This window comes from Benincasa hispida, chromosome 1 (assembly GCF_009727055.1).
Source record: "Benincasa hispida cultivar B227 chromosome 1, ASM972705v1, whole genome shotgun sequence".
Taxonomy (NCBI): Eukaryota; Viridiplantae; Streptophyta; class Magnoliopsida; order Cucurbitales; family Cucurbitaceae; genus Benincasa; species Benincasa hispida.
The window spans coordinates 68,608,609-68,632,509 of record NC_052349.1 but is presented as its reverse complement, the minus strand read 5'-3'; the positions used below and the strand labels follow the sequence as shown (position 1 = coordinate 68,632,509).

At 35.0% G+C, this 23,901-nt stretch overlaps 1 protein-coding gene across 1 annotated transcript; it reads right to left on the bottom strand.

Moving 5' to 3' along the window:
• Nucleotides 1-558: 558 nt before the first annotated feature.
• On the bottom strand, nt 559-871 carry LOC120089847 (NADH-ubiquinone oxidoreductase chain 3-like). The gene has a single exon (XM_039047262.1). It carries the CDS (start codon nt 856-858, stop codon nt 559-561), a length of 300 nt encoding a protein of 99 aa, XP_038903190.1. The 5' UTR covers nt 859-871.
• Nucleotides 872-23,901: the final 23,030 nt, after the last annotated feature.

Here is a 23,901-nt window from a genome sequence, read left to right as displayed (position 1 = left end):
TCCTGATGCCAGCGTTCCTAGCGGGCAGATACAACCGATTCGCGTAAACGGAGCGAACACCAGAGCCCAAAGAAAAGTGGTGCGCAGTGACGAAAGTTTTCATTTTTCTTGTTTTGTTGACTTTCGTTGTAGCCCGTCTTTACAACACTTGGAAAAAAAGCTTGACTTAGCTCAGCCCATTTCTTTTCTTTCTTGATTGAATGCCGGCCGGAACTGACTGAATCTATCTTACCGGAGAATCAGTTGCTAGCCTGAAAACAGCCGTATTCAATGCCTTCTGTGCCGGGACAGTCTTGAGACTGACTTCTCACATAATCACATAGTAGAGAAGAATGCTGCGATTCTGAGAATCTTGCAAGCGTACTTCAATCTCTCGTTGGTGCACACTCTGGATTTGTCGATCGTTATTCTATATGATAAGTGAAGGAATGCTGGATCTTTGCACGAATAAGCTGTGGGGAGAGTTCTTTGAACTCGATTCGCCGTGTGTGATAGAATTGTTTTCAGGAATGGAATCAGCACCCCTTTTCCATTCATAGAGAAATCCAATCGTCAAAATCAATAAAAGGCCATCATGGACCAAGATCCAAACAGATCAATCTTGTTGAGAGGTACTGCCCAAGGAAAGGAAAAGGTTACTTCTGGATCAAGGATAATAAATAAAATGGAAACAAGATAAAATCGTATATCGAAACGACTTCTGGCATCACCGAAAGGATCGAAACCACATTCATAGGCCGAAAATTTTTCTGGATAGGTTGAACTATTGGAAGCAAATGGAAAAGGAACACCGAGTGGGATCAAAGAAACTAGCGGACTGATCACTAAATAGATACAAATAGGTGCAAATTCTGACATCACCACAGCCCACTTGGTTAATCCGGTGGGAGGCCGGATGGCTTTGTTTGCCCCAGCTTGGCGAATCGCATCCCCGCGCAACGACATTGTTTGTGCGCCCCTTACCGTTCTCGCTCAGTGTTTGCAACGGCTGGGGAGGCAGTCGTAGAAGCGAAGCCTATCGCCACGTCGACCATCAAATACGACCTTCTTAAAGATTTGATGGAATGGCCCCAAGAGCGCTTATGTCATATGGGAACTCATGGCTGGAAACAATCCTTATGGTTTTGATATCCGGTAGGAATAATCAAAATCAAAGTCCAGGTTGGTTGGTGAGCCTAGTGATAGGAAACTATCTAGCTTGGTTCGGAGAGCACTTGTTGGGTTAAAGATTTTTTTGTTGCTAAATGTTACGGCCTAAATGCTAAACTATTGACCCTACTTGTTTGGATGGGTGTTCACCCCAAAGTGTTCCCGGACCACATGCATACATCCGTAAGTAACTTAGTGCAACATGGCAAATTTCATTGAGAGGAATCAGTAAAGAAAAGAAAAACGAACATCTTACAACAAAACATTCATATTTGAAAATCTTTCTCAAAAGAAGTCAAGCCAAAACACGGTGTCGAAGCAAGAGAAAGTGAAATCCAAAAACAGAGGAGACATGGTAGGCGATTGGTAAGCCGATGTTCTGACTTTTCTAGTTCGTCACACTGAGAATGGCAGACCAGCGACCAGTAAAGCCGTTGGGGAAGTGTTTGAGGCAGAAGGTATCCATTGATGCACCTTTAGTTTAACATCCACTTTTTTGCTTTGACGGCTCAGCACGAAGATGCTTACAGTCTCAAGAATGAAGGAGATTCAAAATCAAATAAGGACAGGAAAATATACTCTTTCCCCACTTCAACTTATTGTTGTAAATAATCAAAAAGATCCTCTAAAAGGTTTTCATCATATTTTGCATATGCGGATAAATGATTCAATTTTCTACGGTATTTTCACTCCAATTCAGGAAGATAAACTTGTTCTTATTGCGCTTGGCGGAATGTTAAATACTAGAATTATCAATTTGAATCTTCTTAATTCGTCTTCCTTTGGCTTCAAATTAAGACCAACTGATTATTCAATGTAACATATTTCGTTCGATAGAAGGGCCTATCTCAAGGGTTTATAAGTTAGATATGACCAAGTCACTTAGAAGGATAAATAAAGAATTTTTTTGACTAAATTGAACCTATAGTATCAAATACTGAGATTGGATTTCCGATCGGGAAACCGTATCCAGCTCCGTGGCTAGTCTGGCGCTCTTTGGACTTTTCAAACTTAGCGAACTGAAAATCTGAGTAGCTAAAGGAAGGGAAATCAACCGAGAACCCCGTTAGTAGCGGCGAGGCTGCAAGCGGAATGTAGGCGCTTTAGGTGTGTGTTGACCATGCACTATTGCGGAATGGAATGTCGTATGTATGATAGAGGTGTGTTGGTGATTGACCTCAATGCTGTTATCCTCAAGGTATCAACGAATGAATAAGCTATGATCATACCCGGAATAGGGATGATGGTCTTCCTCTTCTGTCCTCCAAGCCGGCCATAATAGAATAGATAGGCGAAGCTGCCAATAAATAGCTGTCTGTTCTCGCCTATCGATAGATAGTAGGTTGCTTCCAAGCTCAAACCATTGGAAATAGGAATTGCAACTTTCTTCTTGTTATTGAGAGAGTGGTATTCTCCGCCTCTGTCAAATCTAGTCTAGGGGAGAAACTGGAAGAGAGAAGGAAAAAGAGCAAAGGATTTACAAGTCTAATGGGAGAGAAATGGCTGACCTTTCTTCTTCTTCACCCGGTATTAGATTAGTGTCTTCAAACTCCTCGTCTCGTCTCGCTGAGAGGCTTGTTGTGGTTCTATTGACTTAACTTCTACTACCTGACCGTCAAGCATGGAACCTACGGAAGGGTGAGCCCTGTCCCTAACAACCCTTATCTCTCTTCTTACTTATGCGTTGGTGCATTCACTGAAGCAGCCGAAGAAAGAGGATAAGAATAAGGCGCATCCCCATCTGCTGCATCTAAATATGTTGTTTCATCCGCTGAGACACATTGGTGAGTCCAAAAGGCATAACCAAATCGCCCCTTTATTAGATTAGATTAGTAAGGTTGCTTGCTTGTCACACAGGTCGTCTTTGGCTCGTCTCCTTCCGCGATACGCACTTGGTAGTTGCCCGACCGTAGATCCAACTTCTCGAAGTCTCTCGCGTTTATTGATTAGGGCGAAGAAGTCCGCAATCAAAGTGGATACTTGTTCTTGATGGGTAGGTTACCTTGTTGAGCGCCCGATAATCAATGCTCAGTTGATGAAATAGAGGTTGACGGGGACGAAGGTTAGAAATCATCAATTGAGTTCGATGCTGCTACAGATAGCTACAGATGCTTTTCCCAAGAATCACGCCATTGCGTATTGAGACTAAGTTGAGTTTGAGACTCGGAGGCAGAGGAGGAGGGTTTACAGATAGTAACTCGTACTAGAAAGATGATGTTACCTTCGACTAGACACGGATTACCTCTTCTGGTAAAGGATCCACAGCAAGGGTAACTACTATTTCGATTTCGCTTACAGAGAATTGGTAAATGACTGCAATGGGGGACTTCTGCAACGGGCTATACCACCCAAACCAACTGAGGGAAGTCGCATCCGTCCCATCGCAAGCACCTACAATGTCATGATCAAATTTAAAACTAATGTGATCAATGTCATGATCACATTGATCACATTAGTTTTAAATTTCCAGAAACCACACGATTATATAGCCAAAGGGAATACGCCGCGCCTAAAATCATCCCAAGCGCGGCTAATGTGGCTACTAAGCTATTTCTTTAGAAAGCTCCTACTGAGATGGGAAATTCCCCGACTTCGGTGTAGATGTATTCTAAAGTAGCACGAACTAGGAAGAGTCTTGACGTAAGGAATAGAAGGAAGGTTCTTTTTAGAGAATAGCAGCGCTTTTTCTTCCTTTACAAGACTTTCAACGTGTCATTTCAGAGTCAACCATTGATTGGTCTTTCCGAGTAGCAGCTTCACACGACACCTAGGAAGCTGAGCAGTTGTCAGAAAGATTAGATCTAAGAAATTATTCCATCGAGCATATTCTCCCCTGGATGCAGGAATAACGACATGGACTAAATGTCCTGTCCAAGCCAAGGAACTTACTCCGAATAGTCCTGACATGAGACGAGATTCGGCATTTTTAAACCACGAAACGCTCGGTTTCCATTTCGGTTGTAGGTGTAACCAACCCGCTATTAAAGATATGGCAGAAAGAAATAATAGAAAAAGAGCTCCAGTATAAAGATGCCCATTAGTACGTAAACCGATTGTATACCACCTGGGGATTTGCAGTTGATAATGCATGTTACATTTTGAACAACGTTCCCTCGAAGAGTGTTTCTGAAATACCTTTTGAGTTGTGAAGAGGCCGTAAAGGTAGTTTATGTCACTTCAGGATTTGGGGATGTCCAGCCCACGTGCTTGTGGCTAACCCTAAATGTTGGAATTACGTTTGAAAGTTTGCCTTTTTGTAGGCTATCCCAAGGAAACGAGGGGTGGATACTTCTATGATCCGAGTGAGAATAAGGTGTATATGTCGAAAAATGATATCTTCTTGGAAAAGACCACATCAGGGATCATAAACCAGGAAGCAAGCTTGTTTTACATGAGATTTCTGGTGAGACTATTGAGAGTTCAACAAGAGTTGTTAAACAAACTGATAAATTGACAAGAGTTGTTGATGTCAGTTCATCTAGTCAACCATCTCAAGAGTTGAGACTGCCTTGACGTATTGGAAGTGTTGCGAACCCACCAGAATGCTACATGGGTTTGACTGAAGCCCAAAATATCATGTCTGATGATAGAGTTGAGGATCCATTGTCTTATAAGAAAGCAATGGAGGATGTTGATAAAGATAAGTGGATTAAAGCCATGAATCAGGAAATGGAGTCTATGTACTTCAATTCTGTCTAGGAACTTGTGGATTAGCCTGATGGGATAAAACCTATAAGGTGCAAGTGGATCTACAAAAGAAAATGAGGTGTAGATGGAAAGGTGCAGACCTTTAAGGCTGGACTCGTGGCAAAGGGTTATACCCAGGTCGAGGGAGTGGACTATGAGGAAACTTTCTCACCTGTTGTCATGTTGAAGTCTATCAGGATACTCCTGTCCATAGCTACATTTTATGATTAGGAGATATGGAAAATCGACGTCAAAACTGCCTTTCTGAATGGTAATCTTGAGAAGACCATCTACATGACTCAACCAGAGGTGTTCATTGTTCCAGATCAAGAGGAAAGAGTTTACAAGCTTAATAGGTCCATTTATGGCTGAAACAAGCATCTAGATCATGGAACATTAGATTTGATAGAGCGATCAAATCGTTTGGCTTTGATCAAAAGGTTGATGAGCCTTGTGTTTACAAGAAAATCAACAACAACTCAGTAACTTTCCTGGTGCTGTATGTGGATGATATCCTACTCATTAGGAATGATGTAGGCTTTTTGACTGACATTAAGAAATGACTAGCTGCCCAATTCCAAATGAAAGATTTGGGAGAGACACAGTATGTTCTAGGATCCAGATCATTCGGGATCGTAAGAACAAGAGGTTAGCCTTGTTTCAGGCATCGTACATTGACAACATGTTGATCAGGTACTCGATGCATAATCCTAAGAGGAGTTTATTACCCTTCAGGCATGAAATTGTTTTGTCTAAGGAGCAGTGTCCTAAGACACCTCAAGAGGTTGAGGAAATGAGATGGTTTCCCTATGCTTCAGCTGTTGGAAGCCTTATGTATGCAATGTTATGTACTAGACCTGACATTTGCTATGCAATAGGGATTGTCAGTCGATATCAATCCAATCCAGGATTAGATCACTGGACGGTGGTCAAAACGATCCTTAAGTATCTTTGGAGAATGAGGGACTATATATTCGTGTATGAAGTTAAGGATTTGATCCTTACAGGATACACAGACTCTGACTTTCAGACTGATAAAGATTCTTGGAAATCGACATCAGGGTCAGTTTTCACTCTGAATGGAGGGGCTGTAGTTTGGCAAAACATCAAGCAGGGATGCATCGTGGACTCCACTATGGAAGCCGAATACGTAGCCACTTGTGAAGCTGCTAAAGAGGTTGTTTGGCTTAGGAAGTTCCTTACAGGTTGGAAAGTTGTTCCAAATATGTCTTTGCCGATCACTCTTTATTATGATAACAGTGGGGCTATTGAAAATTTGAAGGAACCTCAGAGTCATCATAGAGGCAAGCATATTGAACAGAAGTATCATTTGATCAGGGAGATTGTGCATCGTGGTGATGTGATAGTCACGAAGATTGCATCGGAATGCAACGTTGCTGATCCGTTTACAAAGGCTCTCATGGCTAAAGTGTTCAAGGGTCATCTCGAGATTCTGGGTCGACGGGACATGCGACACCTTTCTAGGGCTAGTGGGAGATGATACTAGGGTATAGAGTATGCCCTAGTTCATTGTATATTGTACTGTTTTTTGTTTTGTACATTAGTCTCCCAAGGCATTAGGACAAGTGGGAGATTGTTAGGATTGGTGTCCTAATTCTCCTGAAGTCTCGTAGTTTGTAAACAGTTTGTACATATTGTTATTAATAAAATAAATGTTATTTTATTTGCATTTACTCATATCCAATAAACTAAGATCCGTGGTTATTTCATGTAACTTAATCATGTTTGTGAGACATACAAGTGGATCATGCCTTAAGTAATAACCTAAATGGTCTGTAGTATAAGGATAAAGGAGGGATACCTTATCTTGGTGATACTACGGATACGACCCACCTTGTAGATATTTATAAGTGTTGTAAAGTGCTACAAATGGTCTGATCCTGACCATTCATGTGGAGACATGCGAGCGGGGGTGTCCTATACAAAGGGTTTGTATAAGATCGGACCACGAGATGATTAGTCTCTTTATATAACGCCGTTGATAATTGAGACTTACATTTCACTAAAATGACCATAGGTGACATGACCTTAATCCTGAGTGTTTTGGGAGTGCTTGCCTATGAGGGCAGTCCTTTCATTAGTATGGGTGAGAGTGGCCAGATTGCCAACTCAATAAGCCTACCTTTTTGGAGATTCATCTGATTGGGGAGCTGGGAACTCAGTTACACAAGATGGAATCTGCTCCTTCCCCGAAACAGGGGTAAGTAGATAAATTGCTTCCTTAAGGGTTGATTCTGGGTCTTGAACATAGTGACCACACCCTCTCTTTGAAAGAGAGGACTCAGTCATAGTAGGACTATGACTTATTGTTCATTAAAGGAATCGGTGATACTTAAGGAGTTAGATATAACTATAGGGGATGTGAAGGGTTATTGCACTGTTGAGTGGTTAATATGGACACAGAAATATATCTGTAGTGTGAAGAGTGCAGTTGTCGGTCTTTAGTGGAGTGCCCGACGGTTAATAGGTGGTGGATCTCGTGACTAAAGAGTTTAGTCAGTTATTCACGTACTGTTGAAGCTTCAAGCTACAGGTCCATAAGGTCCTCTTGGTAGCTCAATGGGTTCAAGTTGAGATTTTGGGTTAGTTTGAAGTGTTCAAATTAACAAGAGGAAATTCAATTATATGTGATATAATTGGTGGGATGTATTAGATACGTTATTTGGAGGAATTAATATAAATGTGATTTATATTAAGTACCATAACATAGAAAAAGAACTATGGTTTAGATGTTTCATATGATGAAATATTAAAACTATAGGTTATTAATATAATATGATAAGTTGGTTATCATACTTATTTATAATATATTAATTATATGATAATTATTTTTTTCTCTAATAACCGTTTGAGTGGGAGGTTATTGGAAGTTTTATGATAACCGTGAGATAAAAGAAAAATTGTTTTCCAAAATTAAAAGTTGATTCCATTCGGATAATTCTCACGGAGAAGGTTATCAAGTAAAAAGAGTTTTTACTAAGCGATAGCCGTTGAGAGTCTAAACGATCATTTAAGAGTTAACTATACGATCGTTGACCGTTGATCGTTGTTACACGATTGGGTAGCAAAGCCTATGTGATAGACTTGTGTTTTCTAAACGATTGAGTACATCGTCTATGCGATAGACAGTGTTTTTATCTCCCACTTACTCGATCATATACCTTCTTTCTTCCTCAAGCCAAGATCATATGTGATGGTGTTCTATATCCATTTATGAATCGAGTTGGACTCGATTGGGTTTGAGGAGCATTCAAACATTCATGGAGGTTGTGTTCATGTTCGTGCTGTTGGCTATTCTAGTCGTTGCATTCGAGTGCATTTTTGGATGCTTTGGACACTGATCTAGGGATTCTTGAAGAATGGTTCTTCAAAGGTACGCATACTCTATCCCTTGAATCCTATTGTAGCATGCTGTAATTTATGTATATGCATAATCTATTTGTTTCCGGTTAGACTGTGATTGTTGTGTTCATTCGGAATGAGATTTAAAACGATTCACTTCTGCTGCTCATGGAGATCTCTTTTTGTGATTTCCTTCATTGTTAATCCCATATATCGCGTAGGACGGGATATAACCCTCGCACTATAACGAGGCTCTCTTAACTCTTGAGAAGAATTTTGGCTAGATGTGCTAGCACCATCAAGTGTTGTTGATGTACTAGTATTGTCAACAATTATTGTTGACAGATTGTCGTTTTCATTGGAAATTTTAGTTAAAATCATTTACTACATGGTTTATGATCTCTTATATGATCTTCTTCTAAAAATGTAGCATTTTTTTTTTTATACAAACACCTTGTTGTCCTTAGGATCATAAAAGAGGCCACCCCTAGTCTCCTTGAGATAGCCTACAAATAGGCATGCTTTTGAATGAGGTTGTAGTTTGTTTGGGTATGTTGTCAGCACATGTGCTAGACTACCTAAATTCTGAAATGTCGTAAACTACCTCTACGACCTTTCCACAATTCAAAAGGTGTTTCAGAAACACTTTTTGATGGAACGTTGTTCAAGATGTAAACTATAGTCTTTACTCCATAACTTAAAAGAGAATCAGGTAATTGAGCATAGCTCATCATAGACCAAACTATGTCCAACAAGGTTATATTTTTCCTTTCAAATACAACATTATATTGAGGTGTACCAGGTGTAGAGAGTTGGGATGTGATTTCATGTTCTATCATATAGTCCTTGAATCTTAAATCCATATACTCTCCACCTCAATCAGATCAAAGTGTTTTTATTGTTTTTCCTAATAAATTTTCAACTTCAGTCTTATACTCTTCGAACTTTTCAAGAGCTTCAGACTTATATTGCATTAGGTAAAGATATCCAAATCTCGAATAATTATCTATAAAGAGATGAAATATTAAAAAACCTCCCCTTGTCTTAACATTCACGGACTATAGAGCTCTGAATGTACAAGTTATAAGGGTTCTTTGGCTCTATAACCTTTTCCAGTAAAAGGCCTTTTAGTCATCTAGCATTCAAAGCATGACTCATATACTGGTAATGAATTTTATTCGAACCCATTTAAAAGTCCATTCTTTACCAATTTCTCAATCCTGTCGAGATTTATGTGACCTAGTCTTAGGTGCCAAAGGTAGGCATTTTCTTTAGGAGAAACTCTTTGTCTTTTAATTTTAGTCGTTGTTGTTTTGAATAACTCAGTATTAAGGAGCATTTTCGAGGCTAATGGTCTTACCACATATAAGTTATCTTCTAAAGATGCTGTACATATTTCAACTCCATTCTTGAAAATAAACGATTTATTTACATTAAAAGATTGAGACATTTTTTCAAGTAGACATGCAATTGAGATTAGGTTCCTTTTTATATTAGGAACTAAATAAACATTGTCTAATAACAATTTTTTTTTTTTAAAAAAAAAAGAGACGATCTCTCATGTTCTGATCTTTATGGTCATCTCACCAGCGTCCAATTGCCCCCAGGAACTAATTTCCTATAAAGAAGAATAAACATGATTAGTGGCTCCTGAATTAATTATCCAAGTGGAATTTCCATTCTCTACTAAACAAGTTTCTAAAACAAGCAAATCATATTTACCTTATTTGGTTTTCTTCTTCTTAGTGAAGTATTTCATGTAATTCCTCTTCCAGTGCTCGTCTTGGTTGCAATGGAAACATATTCCCTTTGCAGCCTTGGCTTTCTTGCCCTTTTGGGCAGCACCAAGAGGGGCAACTTTATTCCCCTTTCCACCTTTCTTTTTCTTCCACTTCTTATATCCAAAGGAGGAAAGTCTAGATTTAGTCCCAGAGGTTGAACATCTATGAAAGTTTCTAGAAATGCTGGCAACATTTGCCTCCCCATGTTGTCCTTTGACTTTAATCAAGGACTCGTAGGTTTAAAACTTATTAAGAAGGGTAGTTAGGTTGTAGTCTAGCTTATTCATAACGACGTTACTATGTAATTGGAGGAAAATCTTCGGAAAAGTCTCTAGAAGAAAGTTGATCTGGCTAGCTTCGTTAATAACCAACCTATTCATCTTGGTCACATCGAAGTGGACCATTATGTTGAGAACATGTTCTCTAACAAAGGTCCCCTTTTGCATCCGAGCATTAAAGATGAACTTGAGAGCATCGTGCTTGATCTGCGTGGATGACTATTCAAACATATCATGCAACAATTCCTTGATCTCTCTAATAGAGACTATGTTCTCATGCTTCTTGGCTAGAACTTCAAACAAGCTAACCAAGATATATGCACAAGCCTTTTTGTTGGCCTTATCTTTCATATGCATCTCGAATGTTTCGTGCGGCATTAGGTGCAGGTAGTTGAAGAAATTCCTTAATTACGATGAATTTTAGGACATCAATTACTAATACAGAGTTAATAGTGTCTTTCCATGTTGTATAATTATCACCAATAAGTTTGTAGTAGAAAGCAGGATATTAATAGCACTAGCCATTGTTTTTGCTGAAACAAACAAATTTTAATCTAAATTAGAAAACTGCATAATTCTTCAAAAAACCAATCTAATTTTAGTAAGCATAACAATGAAAACCTTTAAACTCATATTATATTACAATGATACTTTAGTAATTTAAAACTAAAAACTACTCAAGGGTAGTCAATTATTTCTTTACTGAATTGAGACATTATCAACCAATAAACAATACATAATAATAACTCTTATTCCAATAATGTTTAGTTACCATTATTTTTTGTCAATAAAACATTAACTTATTTAATGAATTCTTGTAAATGTAACTCTTCATTTAGATCCCAGGGCACCATGAGATTTAGTATGAAATCTCACTTTGTAAACTGATGAAGGAGATTGTAAGAATGTTGACATATATCCTTCTCCCACTTACTGTAAATACTCTCTCATTTCACCTTGATATTGACTAATACAAACACCTTCCGAAGGGGGGATGCACCCAGGGCACCACAAGCCCAAGTATGGATCTCAAAGTATGAACTTTAACGGAGACTTGAGAGAAGATATATCATATATATATATTTTTTCCTCCCACTAAGTATTTTATAAATTAGAGTTCATTACTTAAGTAAACTTAGGCTAAGTCATTTATCTAAGTGATGTTAATTGGCCAAATATAACACTTATATTGGATACTTTAAACAACGTATGATTATCATTTATTAAACATTTTAGTAAACTTTGCATGCTTATATAATGTTGACTGATTCACCTTCTAGATTGTTTCCCAGGTAAGGACATTCCTTTAAGGTTAACTTAAATACCTCAATTCAAGACAAAACGTTCCTAGTCAAAAGTCCTTTATAGTCAATGCTTTATAAATTTAATATTTTATTATCATATTTTAATCCTATTTAAACAAGTAAAAGATTATCCTATTTCCGACCTTATTAGAAACATTTTTAACATAAAATTTTAATTTCTAATTTTTAAACTTTTTAAAAACATTAATTAAAACCCTATGTTTGCATGCAACTCTTTATTATATATTTTAATTTCTATGTTATATAACTTTTATATCAAAGAAATTAAAGTCTATAACATGCATATAATTCTTAAAGCATGGTTAGACAAATTCAAACTAATCTCTCATGGATTGAATGCATATTAAAGCATGGTTTTGGACGCATAGTCCATGAAGAAACTGGAAAATGAACTAGGCATTAAAAATGTAGGAAGTACGGACTTAACCTTGGTTGGAGGCTTGGATAAGTCACTCTAAGGTTGGGAGCATAGTTGAAGTTGTTGGAAGATTTGAATGCATACTTGGACCAAGAAAGGATACTCTTAATGCATACTAGATAAAGAAGACCCTTTGGACATATAAGACTCATTTTAGACACATACTTTGAAGTTGAGCAGACTTAGAGGGCAAACCATGAATTTATGTGCCAAACAACACTAGAGAGAACTCTTGGACGCATAGAAAACCCACCTTGGGCTCATATTTAAGGGGAAAAGAAGATAGGCATACTTGGACACCTTTGGAAGAGAATAAGAAGGAGAATAAAGCACCAAATAAAGGAAAAGAATAGAAAGTTGGGTGCTTGGTTGAAACCATGCATCCAACATGAAGGATAGGCGTTAGAATTAAGGTTCCTTGGGGTGCAAGGTTAAGTAAAACAGCAAAAAGGGGTAAATGGCTAGCTTAGAAGAAGTATTTACTAAGTCTTAGTAGGAGAAGATAACATAAGAGGCTAAGAGAGACCATGCAAAGTCTAAGGAAGACACCTCAAAAGGAAGTATGTGCTGAGATTTGCATGGTAAAGACACTTACACATGCAAAAAGTAAAATGTGGCACAACATGGTGGCTTGGAGACCTCTATAAATAGGGAACTTTGGGAGCTTAGTTCTCCCATTCCACCCATGCAAACTGAAGTTAAACTTATGCTAAATTAAAGTAAATTGAGTGTAGAAATTATCTTTAGGCTGTCGGAGAGATCCAAGTTGAAGAGATTTGGAAAACTTGGAAGAAAGAGGGGAAAGGTCGGGCTGGTTGCCTAGCCAAGCAGTGCCAGCCTTTAGTGCCTAGTGCTACACACCTCGCGCGCCCATCTCGACACCTAGCGCCTGTATGTAGCACTCTGCCTCACGTTTTTCTATTTGGCGACACCTGCAGAGAGGCGCCCATGTCGCACGCTTTGTCTGACACCTCACATGCAAGAGGTGCCCATCCATACGCGTCTATGTGGCATCACTTGACGCCCATAACACCCAACGCCTGCCCATACCCTCAGCACAACGGTTGTCGCGCCTGAGTGTCTTGCCCACCTTGTGCATTATCTACCGCACACGTACGCCAGCTTACTCACCCAGCTGCATGTCTAACCTCCAAACACCGCCCACCGATCGTTGAAAACTTATTTGTGACAAGTTAGGGTTGGTAAGGGAGATTTTGGACTAATGAGGTAATTTAAGATTGTATTTAGCCCTCAATGTTATTAGGTGAAATTTAAGATAATTTGGGGTTTTTCTTGGAAGGGATTAGAGTTTGAAGAAGCTAGGAACTAGGAAAAGACCGGGAAAGTTGGAGGAAAGGAAATCCTCATCAGGAATTATGAGTGCCTTATTTCCAAAATTCTTTGGTTGAATTTATATACATATATGTATGGTTTAGAAATCTGGCATGATCTTTAAATGCAGTTTCTTGGGATTTAATTAGAAATCACTGGTTTTCTGTGGAATAACTTAGTTTATCTATATTTTCTTAAAAAACATGTTTTATATTGTTTTTGTTGTTTGGCTTTGTTGGAAACTCATATTTTAATTGTGGTTGATGGAATGGGATTTCAACCACGAGAAATTGGAATTGTTCCCGAGAAATTTTAGCTTGTCTCGAACACGTCTAACTGGTTGTTGTCAACATGTGCACATTAGACAAGTTGTATTGGGTACAGGTATTGTTTCCTCAAAACTTGGATTTGTATGGGATGAGTTTTCTCTAAAACTTGTATGAGAAAATTATGATTATGCCAAATCATTGTTTATCATGTTTTACTGATGTTTTCCAAATGTTTTGTCTCCCCTGCAGGTATCTGGAAGAGGGATGTTCCAGAGAGCCACTCTGAAGGAGTGTGAGGTTCGATGCAGAAGCAGAAAGAATTTACAACATGCTTTTTTCAATATGCAGTGAAGAAAAAAAGTTAAGGTTAGTCACAGTTACCTTTGAAGCCCAATAATTCTTCACGTATTTCCTTCTCGATCCGGTCATGAACACTCTTATTCTCTCCTTTGGATCACAAACACGAGCAGAAATTCAATTCCAAATTGGAACGCCACCAAAAGTGAGACCTCTGATTCTCTTTAGAGGTTGAGAATCATAGGAATGTGTGGGGCTCTGTGAAGGTAATTAAACTATTCTAATTAAATTACTCAACTTCTATTAACTATTGGTCATTCCACTAAAGATCGACAGATGCACTCTTCGCACTATACATATATTTATGTGTCCATTGGATATAACCAATCAATGGTGCGATGACCCTTCACAAATTGCTCATAAGTACAGTTGGACCAAAATTACCGTTTTGCCCATGTAGTTATATCTAACTCCTTAAGTACCACTGATCCCTCTAATAAACAATAAGTCATGGTCTAACTATGAACAAACCCCTCTCGAGCCAAGAGAGAGTGTGGTGCCACATTGTTTAAGCCTAAAAAAAAACCAGCCTTTAAAAGAGCAATTTATTTATCTATCCGACATTAGGGAAGGAGTGAATTCTGTCTTGTGTAGTTGTGTTCCCAGCTCTCCAATCAGACAAATCCCTAAAATGGTAGGCATATTGAGTCGGAAAACTGACCACTCTCACATATGCAGATTAAAGGATTGCCTTCCTAGGTAGTAGTTCATAACTAACTCAGGATTTAGGTCATGTCACCTATGGTCATCCTGATGAAATATAAGTCTCTACTATTAAAGGTGTTATATAATGAGACTATTTATTTCATGGTCGGGTCTTATACAAATCTTTTTGTATAGAACACCCTCACTCACATGTCTCTACATGAATGATTAGGATCAGATCATTTGTAGAACTTTACAACAATTGTAATATCTACAAAGCGGGTCGTATTCGTAGTGTCACAAGGATAAGTTACTCAACCTTATCCATCTACTATAGACCGTTCGGGTTATCACTTAAACACGATCTACTTGTATGTTTCCACATACATGTTTAGGCTACAGAAGATAACCTTGAATGTTTATTGGTTTTGTGGGTTAATGCTACTAAATGTCAAATAAAATACCTCGTATTTTATTAAATAAGTAAACTGTTTGTACAATACAATTACAACTACAGGACCCATGAGATTTAGGGCATCAACCCCATCACATTCAAGATCAAGGTCTGCCACATCAATAGGGTTAATTTTGAGTCTTGTTATTTTTGAGAGAATTTGATAAAAATATTTATATGTTAAGCTAAGAGGTTGTAAACATAAGTTGTAAAGACATTAGAAGTTGTAATTAATACAATTATCTATGGGTAAGTTAATTGTACTTCTATCACGAGTAAAGTCTAATTAAGGCGGGCAGTAAGCATTCCAAAAGGGAAGTGTTTGTTGTCCTCACGTCTCCTTTCGGGTGAAAAAGGAAAGTTTGGAATGGGGTGTGACATCAAGCCTAGCAAAATAGCTAATAGAGCATGTCCCATGTATACCCCAGCCAAAAGCTAATACCCTATGACCAAAAAGGGCTTAGGGAAAGATGCTTGACCTCGGTCAAGGTCAAGGTAAATCCTAGTCAAACACGAAACAGAGCTCACCCCTCAGTCCAATAATTTATATGACTATCCTAAAGCAACTCTAAGACCCCTAATGGAACAACCTAAGTAAACAAGTTTTATAAATATATTATAGCTCCATAATAGGTAACTTTAATCGTACTCTCTAACTTCCACACTCTTTCACTCTATGACTTAAGCATTGGAGTGCGTGTGGCAAACACTACACTAGTGCATGTTTTCTCTTTTGCAGACCACATTTTTCTCCTTTTCAAACAAATTCACTATTGGTATCACCTGAAGGTTAGGTGTGTTTTTCTTGTTCGAATTTTGGCATCAACAAATGCTAAAATTTAGCACCCATAATTGTTTATCTATTTGTTAAATACTAACTCATAATTAATTATTGACAATTATTAAATTATATAGTTATATAGTTAATAAAAGAGCATTTAGAATGTTGGAATATGAAATTTTCCCTTTATCTGGTGTGTAAAGTTAGGTTGAGTTGAGTTGATAATAATTATCTGTGTTTGAGATACAAAGTTGAGTTGAGTTGAGTTGATAATAATTGTCTATATTTGGAGTGTTGAGGTGAGTTGGGTTGCATTATGGATATATATCTACTGCAGTTTTTCATAACCTAGAAAAACATGCATTTTTATGGATTTTTTTGTTATTTTTTTTCTTAACTTTTTGTTCCATCATTCGATTATACACATACTTTCCCAAATTCTTAACGCTCATTTGAGATGTGAACTTAATTAAATAAAAATATATTTTAAAATTTTCAACATATAAAATATTTATCTTAATGTAGAGAAAATATTATTATTTATATAATCAACAACCCTACAACATACTTTAGCTATACTTTAGCGGTCATGGAAAGTAAATAGGGTTGCTATTAGGGATTATATCTCATGTATATATATATATATAAAATAATATAGTTAAATTAGTCAATCCTACCATGTAGAATTAAACAATGCCTCTTTCTTAGGCTATGGTGGAATTGTTAAGAAACAATCAGTCTTCTTTGGATATATGTGACAAGTAGGTCTAAATGACAAAGTTGGTTGTTGGAGGTGATTGTCGGAGTTGGCCGTCAAAGGTAGTTGTTGCGTGAAGTCGATTATTAGAGGTGGTCTTCGTTGGAGTTTTTCATCAGAGGTAGTTGTTGGAGCCCGGAGTTGCATGCAAAAGTGGTTGTTGAAGTTGGTCATCGAAATATGGCACACTATGGCAACGGTAGTCGCCAACGATGGGGATAGGTGGAACCATTGGCAAAAATGGATGGAGGAGGAGAATTGAGGTAAGTTGGTAAAAATAATCAACTCAACTCTACCAACATTTAAAATTGTTGGGTCAAACATTGATTTGGTAATTTTTACCCATCTAATTCAACTCATATTGATGAATTAAATACCCCATAAGTTTTATCATATGTAATTTAATAAAAAATTTAAAAATTCAAGAGTGTTGGAATCTTATAAAAGAAAGCTTATGTATGAGGTTTTGATAAAATAGAGTATGCATAATTTTATTAAATTAAAAAATAATCAATTAATGACATTATCTTCAATTAATATCCATTGAAAGGAGAAATAACGAAACATAATGGAACATTGAAAGGAGAAATAATGGAACATAATGGAAGAGTTGTAACTTTTTCTCTCCGGAGGAATTTACAAATTTATTTGTTCCTACATCTTTCAAAGTCCTCTCAAATTAAAATTATAAATATCGCTTGAAAGCCAATTCCTTCATACGTATTTCTTCGAAATAAAATGTTAGGGGAGATGAGAAAGAGAAAGCAACCATTCAAAGTGTTGTTTTCATAAAATCAAGAATCTTTAAATCTTATAAAAGAAGGTTTAGATGGTATTTGATGCACGATAAAAACAAAGAGTTGAGTTGAGTTGATAATTATTATCTTGAGAGATACATTGTATGTTTTGGTGTGCAGAGTTGAATTAGTAATTATTATCTGTGTTTGGATGTAGAGTTGAGTTGAGTTGAGGTATCTGGTGTTGTTTTTGTAAATGAAATTGATTTTGTCTTTTTTTATTTTTTTGCTATTATTGATTTTAATTTTCAATTATACACATATTTTTCTAACTTTTCTCAGATTAAAAAAAAAAAAAAAACTTCCAATTCTTTTCCATTTTCAAAATATAATAAATTCTCTACAAAGTATTCATATACAGAATAAAAAATTTTGAAGTCAATTTTTTAAATACTCAAATAGAAGTGATTCTTCCATTCAAAAACCCAACTTAATCATTAATTACCATAAAAAAAAAAAAGAAAGAAAGAAAGGATTAGTGCCATCAAATAAAACTATTGACATTGTTTTAGATAGAAAGGATGACACTTAAATATTAATCTTAAAAAAAAAAACAAAATCTTACAATTTAAATCATAAACCAACTATTAGATAGTCTTTTTTTTACCAATTTGTTGAATATGAATTTACCTTTTTCTATAACCAGTGAAATAATTTTAGAAATATTGATGTCTATTTTTTCTATTATTATGTTGCATCAGTGTAGAAACTGTCTTTAAAAAAAAAACACTTGAGTCATAATTTTAAATTCCACTATTTCATTAGAATTACATAATATTTGCAAACATCAAGGGATAGGTTGTTTAAAATATATAGTTGAACTTTTGTTTAGTGAAACAATAATATGACGTTGTATGTAATATATTTAAGATTTGACAAAAAAATGAAACAGAAGAAGAACAATTAGATCTAAAAGAACAGTAATAGAAAGAAAATAAAAAAGAGAAAGAAGGATTGAGAAAGAAAATGGAAAATAAAACTCATACGAGCCAAATAGAGAAAAAAGAGAGAGAATGTGAAAAACAAACCAGAGGGTGAAAGAAGAGAGAAGATGAAAAAGGAGAGTAAATGTGAAGAGAGCAGGAGAGAGAAATGATAAAGTGATTGAGGGAGTTGGGAAAGTAATGTAAACACGTGGGAAAACGAGTTAGAGTGGGAGTGATAAAATGGTGGGTAATTAAAACTACCGTTTTATTTTTATTAGTGGTCGTCGAAGTTGGGCATACGAAGGTGGTAGGCAAAGTATGTCACCGAAGTTGCTTGTGTGAAGGTAGTTGTTGGAGTTAGTCACTAGAGTTGTCGTCAGAGGTGGTTGATGGAGCTCGGAGTTCTTTGTCGAAATTGGTCGTGCGAATATGGAAGTAGAGTTTTTTTTTTACCAAGGTGGTTGTCAAAATTGGTTGCCAAAGTGTCATCGGGGGTGGTTGTCGAAGCTCGGAATTGATTGTCGAAGTTGGCCACCTGAAGGTGGTCATCGGAGTATGTTGCCAGAGTGTGGTAGCGATAATTGCCAACAAAGGCCGATGGCTGGAGCCATTAAAAACATTGGAGGGAGAGATAATTGGAGAAAGTTGTGGTGAGTTGGTAAAATAACCAACTAAACCCCACCAACATTTAAGTTGGTTATCAAATATTGAGTTGGTAAAAAATACCAACTCAACCCAACTCTCTTTGGTTGTCAAACACCCCCTTATATTTGAGGTTACAGTAAAATACGGTATGCGTAACTTTATTAAATTTAAAATGATTCAATTAATCGCATGATTTTCAATTAGGTCACATTTACATGGAAAATGAAAAATGGTGTAATTTGGGTTGATTCCAATTGGACCATCAATCGAAATGGGCCTCAATTGTAAACTAGTGTGATTGTGATTGTTGGTATTTACTCATCTACTTTTTTAAAGGAAAATTGGAGTGTATGGCAAAATTTAAGGTTTCATTCTGAAAATGGTAAAACCACCCAAGAATAAGATTTATGGTAAGTCACGTGACATGCACATTTCCATAAATTTCTAAATCTCTGATTTATCCTTGTCTAGTTCATAGTTATTGTTATTGATGAAACTACAAATTGTAAAATAAAACACAAGGTTGAGTTATATATAAGTGTAATTGTTGATTTTCCTCAAGAACAACTACCCCATTTTGGTCATGTAGTTATCATAATCTCCATATTTTATTATTAATTTAGATTTTGTACTAAATTAATATTTTAAATATCCATATATTATCAAATTTTATTTTATCTAATCAAAATTCAAATTTATTTAAATCTTTGAATGGTTTTTCATTACTTTTTATATATTCAATTTTATTCAAATCTTTGAATTTTTTTTCATACTTTTGTACATATATTCTTAATAAATTAGTGGTATATTTTTCATATTTTTGAAGGATTAAATTGTTTTATATACTATTTTTTCTATTATTTTAATGATTTTCATAATTTTATACAGATATTCTTAATAAATTAGCAGTATATTTCTCATATCCTTGAATGACCATTTTTTTACACATATAACGTAGTTGTAATGTAAACTAATGAGATTTTAACTATAATTTTTTTTTGTGATCCGTTATTATAACAAAATTTTGTATCTTCCTGATTTTTCTCCATGATTATTGATCCATCCAAATCTATCTTTTGTCATCAGATTTGATTTTATCTCATTCATTGTCAATTTATTTATATATTTTCTTATCAAAATTAGTTTTACCTTATTCCTTTTTAATTTATTTATACATTTTGTTATCAAATTCAATTTTTTGTTACCTTCTTTTTTCAAATTATCTAATTCTTTTTTCAAAATTTTTAATATATCTAGGGATTTGTATTCTCACGGTTTAACTATTTTTTCTATTTCATACATTTTTCTTTTATATTATTACTATTTATATAATTTATTTTTTAAAAAATATAATATAATAATATAATAATATATCATTGGTATATAAACTGTAATATTCCAAGATCTTATGAATTTAAATTAATTATCTAAAATTATTGGAGTTTTTTCTTTTTAATTTTGTATTTTAGTGTCAAAACTAATGTAATTAAGAAGATAATCCATTTAAATTTATTTAATACGAGATTTGAAAATTTTGTATTTAAGTTGATATTGAAATTTGTAAATTTTAAATTTAGGAGAGAAAAGTATAAGAGTCAATCCTACTTGGAATTTTATATATATATATATTTCATTTTTTTAACAACCCAATAAATTTTAGTTGAGTTTGAAATGTTTAGATTTTGTTTTAGAATTCAATTTTAATATAATTCAAATCAATAAAAAGAAAAAATGAATAAAATAAAAAAAAAATAAAAATATATAACCTTACGGGCTACAACTTCTTTTTCTTTTCCTAATTTTGTTGTCGTTCATGAACTTGTAATTGGTAGCCATATAACTCCAATATATGATTTTTATTTCCTTCAAACGTTTTTTATTCTATGTGACCGTGTGTATTGTGATTGCCTCATAAAATCGAAGGAAGAGGTGTTGTGATTGCGTGAAGAAATTCTCAAATCTCTAATTTCTTTTTTAGAGGAAAATTGAAGGAAGAGGAGAAGTTTTTCAAATCCCTAATTTTTTTTTTATTTGAGTTGTTGGTGGTTTTTGTTTTAATTATTTTTTATTTTCTATGAATGCTTAGAGAATTGTAGTAATCATATAGGTGATGATTGGACTTTTGGTAGGCTACATTGGTTATCATGGTAATTGTTTAGTTATAGTGTATTGGAGTTTTTTGCTTAACTTATGAACATTAAGTATTTATTTATGAGGGCAGTTTTGACAATTTATCATTATTATTTTTTATTATTTAATTCAATTTTGCCATTTTCACAACTTTGAAAGTTTTTTGCTATTTATCCAAATGAAACCTCTAAATTTATTATTTATCTGGTCAACCCTTTTTTTAAAGCAATATTATTGTGATTCAACCTATTTATTTCAAATCATTAATTTAAAGATGGAACAAAAATGACAAAACTACCCTTATCACGCAATTTCTAATTGACAACATCGAACACGGTCATTCACCCCTATTTCAAACAATCTGTCGACCATTGTAATCCACTATTCTTTGCTTCCTTACGATTCATCTTCCGATTTTCATTTTCAAGTTTTTATCAATCATTTGTGTCCTCATGTAAGTGTAACATATGCTGCCTTTGACTTTGATTTTTACTTCGTATAAACTAGCCATCATCTTCAATTAACTGTTCATAACACATACAACTAGGGCTTCAAGGAATATATACACCCAAATTTCCAATGTTGTTCAAAACTGAAACTTGCATGTTTGGTGTCATTACTTTTCAAGTAGTACAAAGTTGTCATTAATCTGGTCACGCTGTTTTATTCAGTATTTCATTCATCGGTAGTCATATCAACTCTATTTGATTTTTGATATCTTCGATTTATACTTATCTACGTAAAAATCGACTTCCTTATCGTCTATTGGTATGGTTGTGTGCTTCGTTGACAATCATGTGATTAGGTCATATAGTAGTAAGTCGGTATGAAGAAGGATATATCAATAAATGGATAATGGTTGATCAGTATCAGTAAAAATTTAATATAATCAGTATCGGTAAATGTAGTAAAGTTAGTGAAATGTGTTGTTTGCTAATTGAATTTCCATGGAAATAAAAAATTTAGATAAGTAATGGCATAACTTCGTTACAAGATTCTCCGGGAAGAATGGTTTCCAATACAGTATACCAGCCTATCCCATATGAAGAATGCAAATGTTGTTATTAAGCAAAAGTTGACTCACGCGCAGCTTGATGCTTTAAGAAAAATAGTATTTGGATCGTATATTGACCTGAACATCACTTTCAGGAAAAATTCAGCGTTCAGACTGATCAAACAAAATAAAATTGATAAAAGTATCGATATCTTAATTGCTATCGACTTCATCGTAGTAATCGATAGATCGGTAAGACGAAGAAAGGATATTGTTAAAATGGTTGAAATTGATATCAATAATTCCATTTCTAAACCAGCATCTCCTTATTTCAAAGGGTAAATGATGGAAATTGAGACACAATATTCGTACTAAATATGTGGATTCCACCGTATATTCAAATGCAATTGGATTGAGGACTTTCTCAATCAATTAGATTATAAGATTTCATTATAGATGGTACAGTGGACCCCACTTTTAATTACGATTACGTATGGATATGTAAACAAAAGCTAAAATAATCATATTGGAGCCCATAAACCGAATTGAGATTGATTTATACCCATTTCTCTGATGTAAACGTGGCCTTAATATTAATATCCATTGAAAGGAGAAATAATAGATCAGTTTCAAACTTTTTCTCTCTTGAATAAGTTACAAATTTGTTTGTTCCTCCATCTTTCAGATTTCTCTCAAATTAAGAATATAAGCATAGCTTGAAAGCCAATTCCTTCATACACATTTCTTAGAAATGGAAAAAACAGAATGATATATGAGATACAAAAGCCAACGGTTCTAAGGGATTGTTCAAGAGCTTGTAATGTAATGGATTTGTAAAGGTTGTAATCCCAAGTCAACGTTTGGAGAGAGCTTTGGGTCCGGTTTTTAATCCCTTTTACATTCCCTTCCCATAGTATTCAATCCAATCCTTTTTTCCAACATTTTCATGCTTCACAATCTCATTTCAACATCGGTTTTGACATTTCATCGTAATTCTGATTACATTTTAACCTCTCAAACAGGTCCTAAGTGTTATTGAGAAGCGATTAAGAGAGTGGATGGTGAGAGATTGAAACTTGAGAATGTAAAACAACTTAATAAATCACAGACAATTCAACCCAAAAACCTGTTCATTTCTTTTAAATCTACGACTCAAACAAGGAAAAATCAACGTATCAATTTGTTTTAATTTATCTGTTGTCTTTTTTAATGTAGTTTTCCTTTTCTTTAGTTTTGATTTTTCATCCTTCTTTGTACGTTTAAGACCACAGCCAATGTCAGCTTAATCAGTCAGAAAAAAGATTAGTAAACAAATCGACATCAAATTAGATGAAAGAAATAGAAAATCAACAAATAAATTGCGATTACTTACAATGGTAGACAAAAACCAATGACAACTAATAATATGGTGGCATTTGTGTGAGGAGAAAGAGTTTTAATTCAAGGCGGATTTCTTTTTTGTTTACCTTATGAAAATATCCGTCAAAATTTTGTTTACTTAAAACAAACATCATACTAATCCATATATCTATAAAATTAAAATTTTAAAAATTGAAAATATTTTTATTTTAATACGACTTCGAATTTAATATAAGAGAGATCACATGGTAAAAAAGATCCTTGTCCAAATTTTCAGATACTCAATACGATGTGGCACTTGCTGATTCGTCAATGACAAACACTTTTCATGTTATTCTATATGTTTATCAAAGTCAAACTAACTTATCTACCAAGCCACATATATATATATATATTCTAAGATTTTTAAAAATAGAAAAATAAAGAAAATTATTTACACAAGCAAAATTTAACC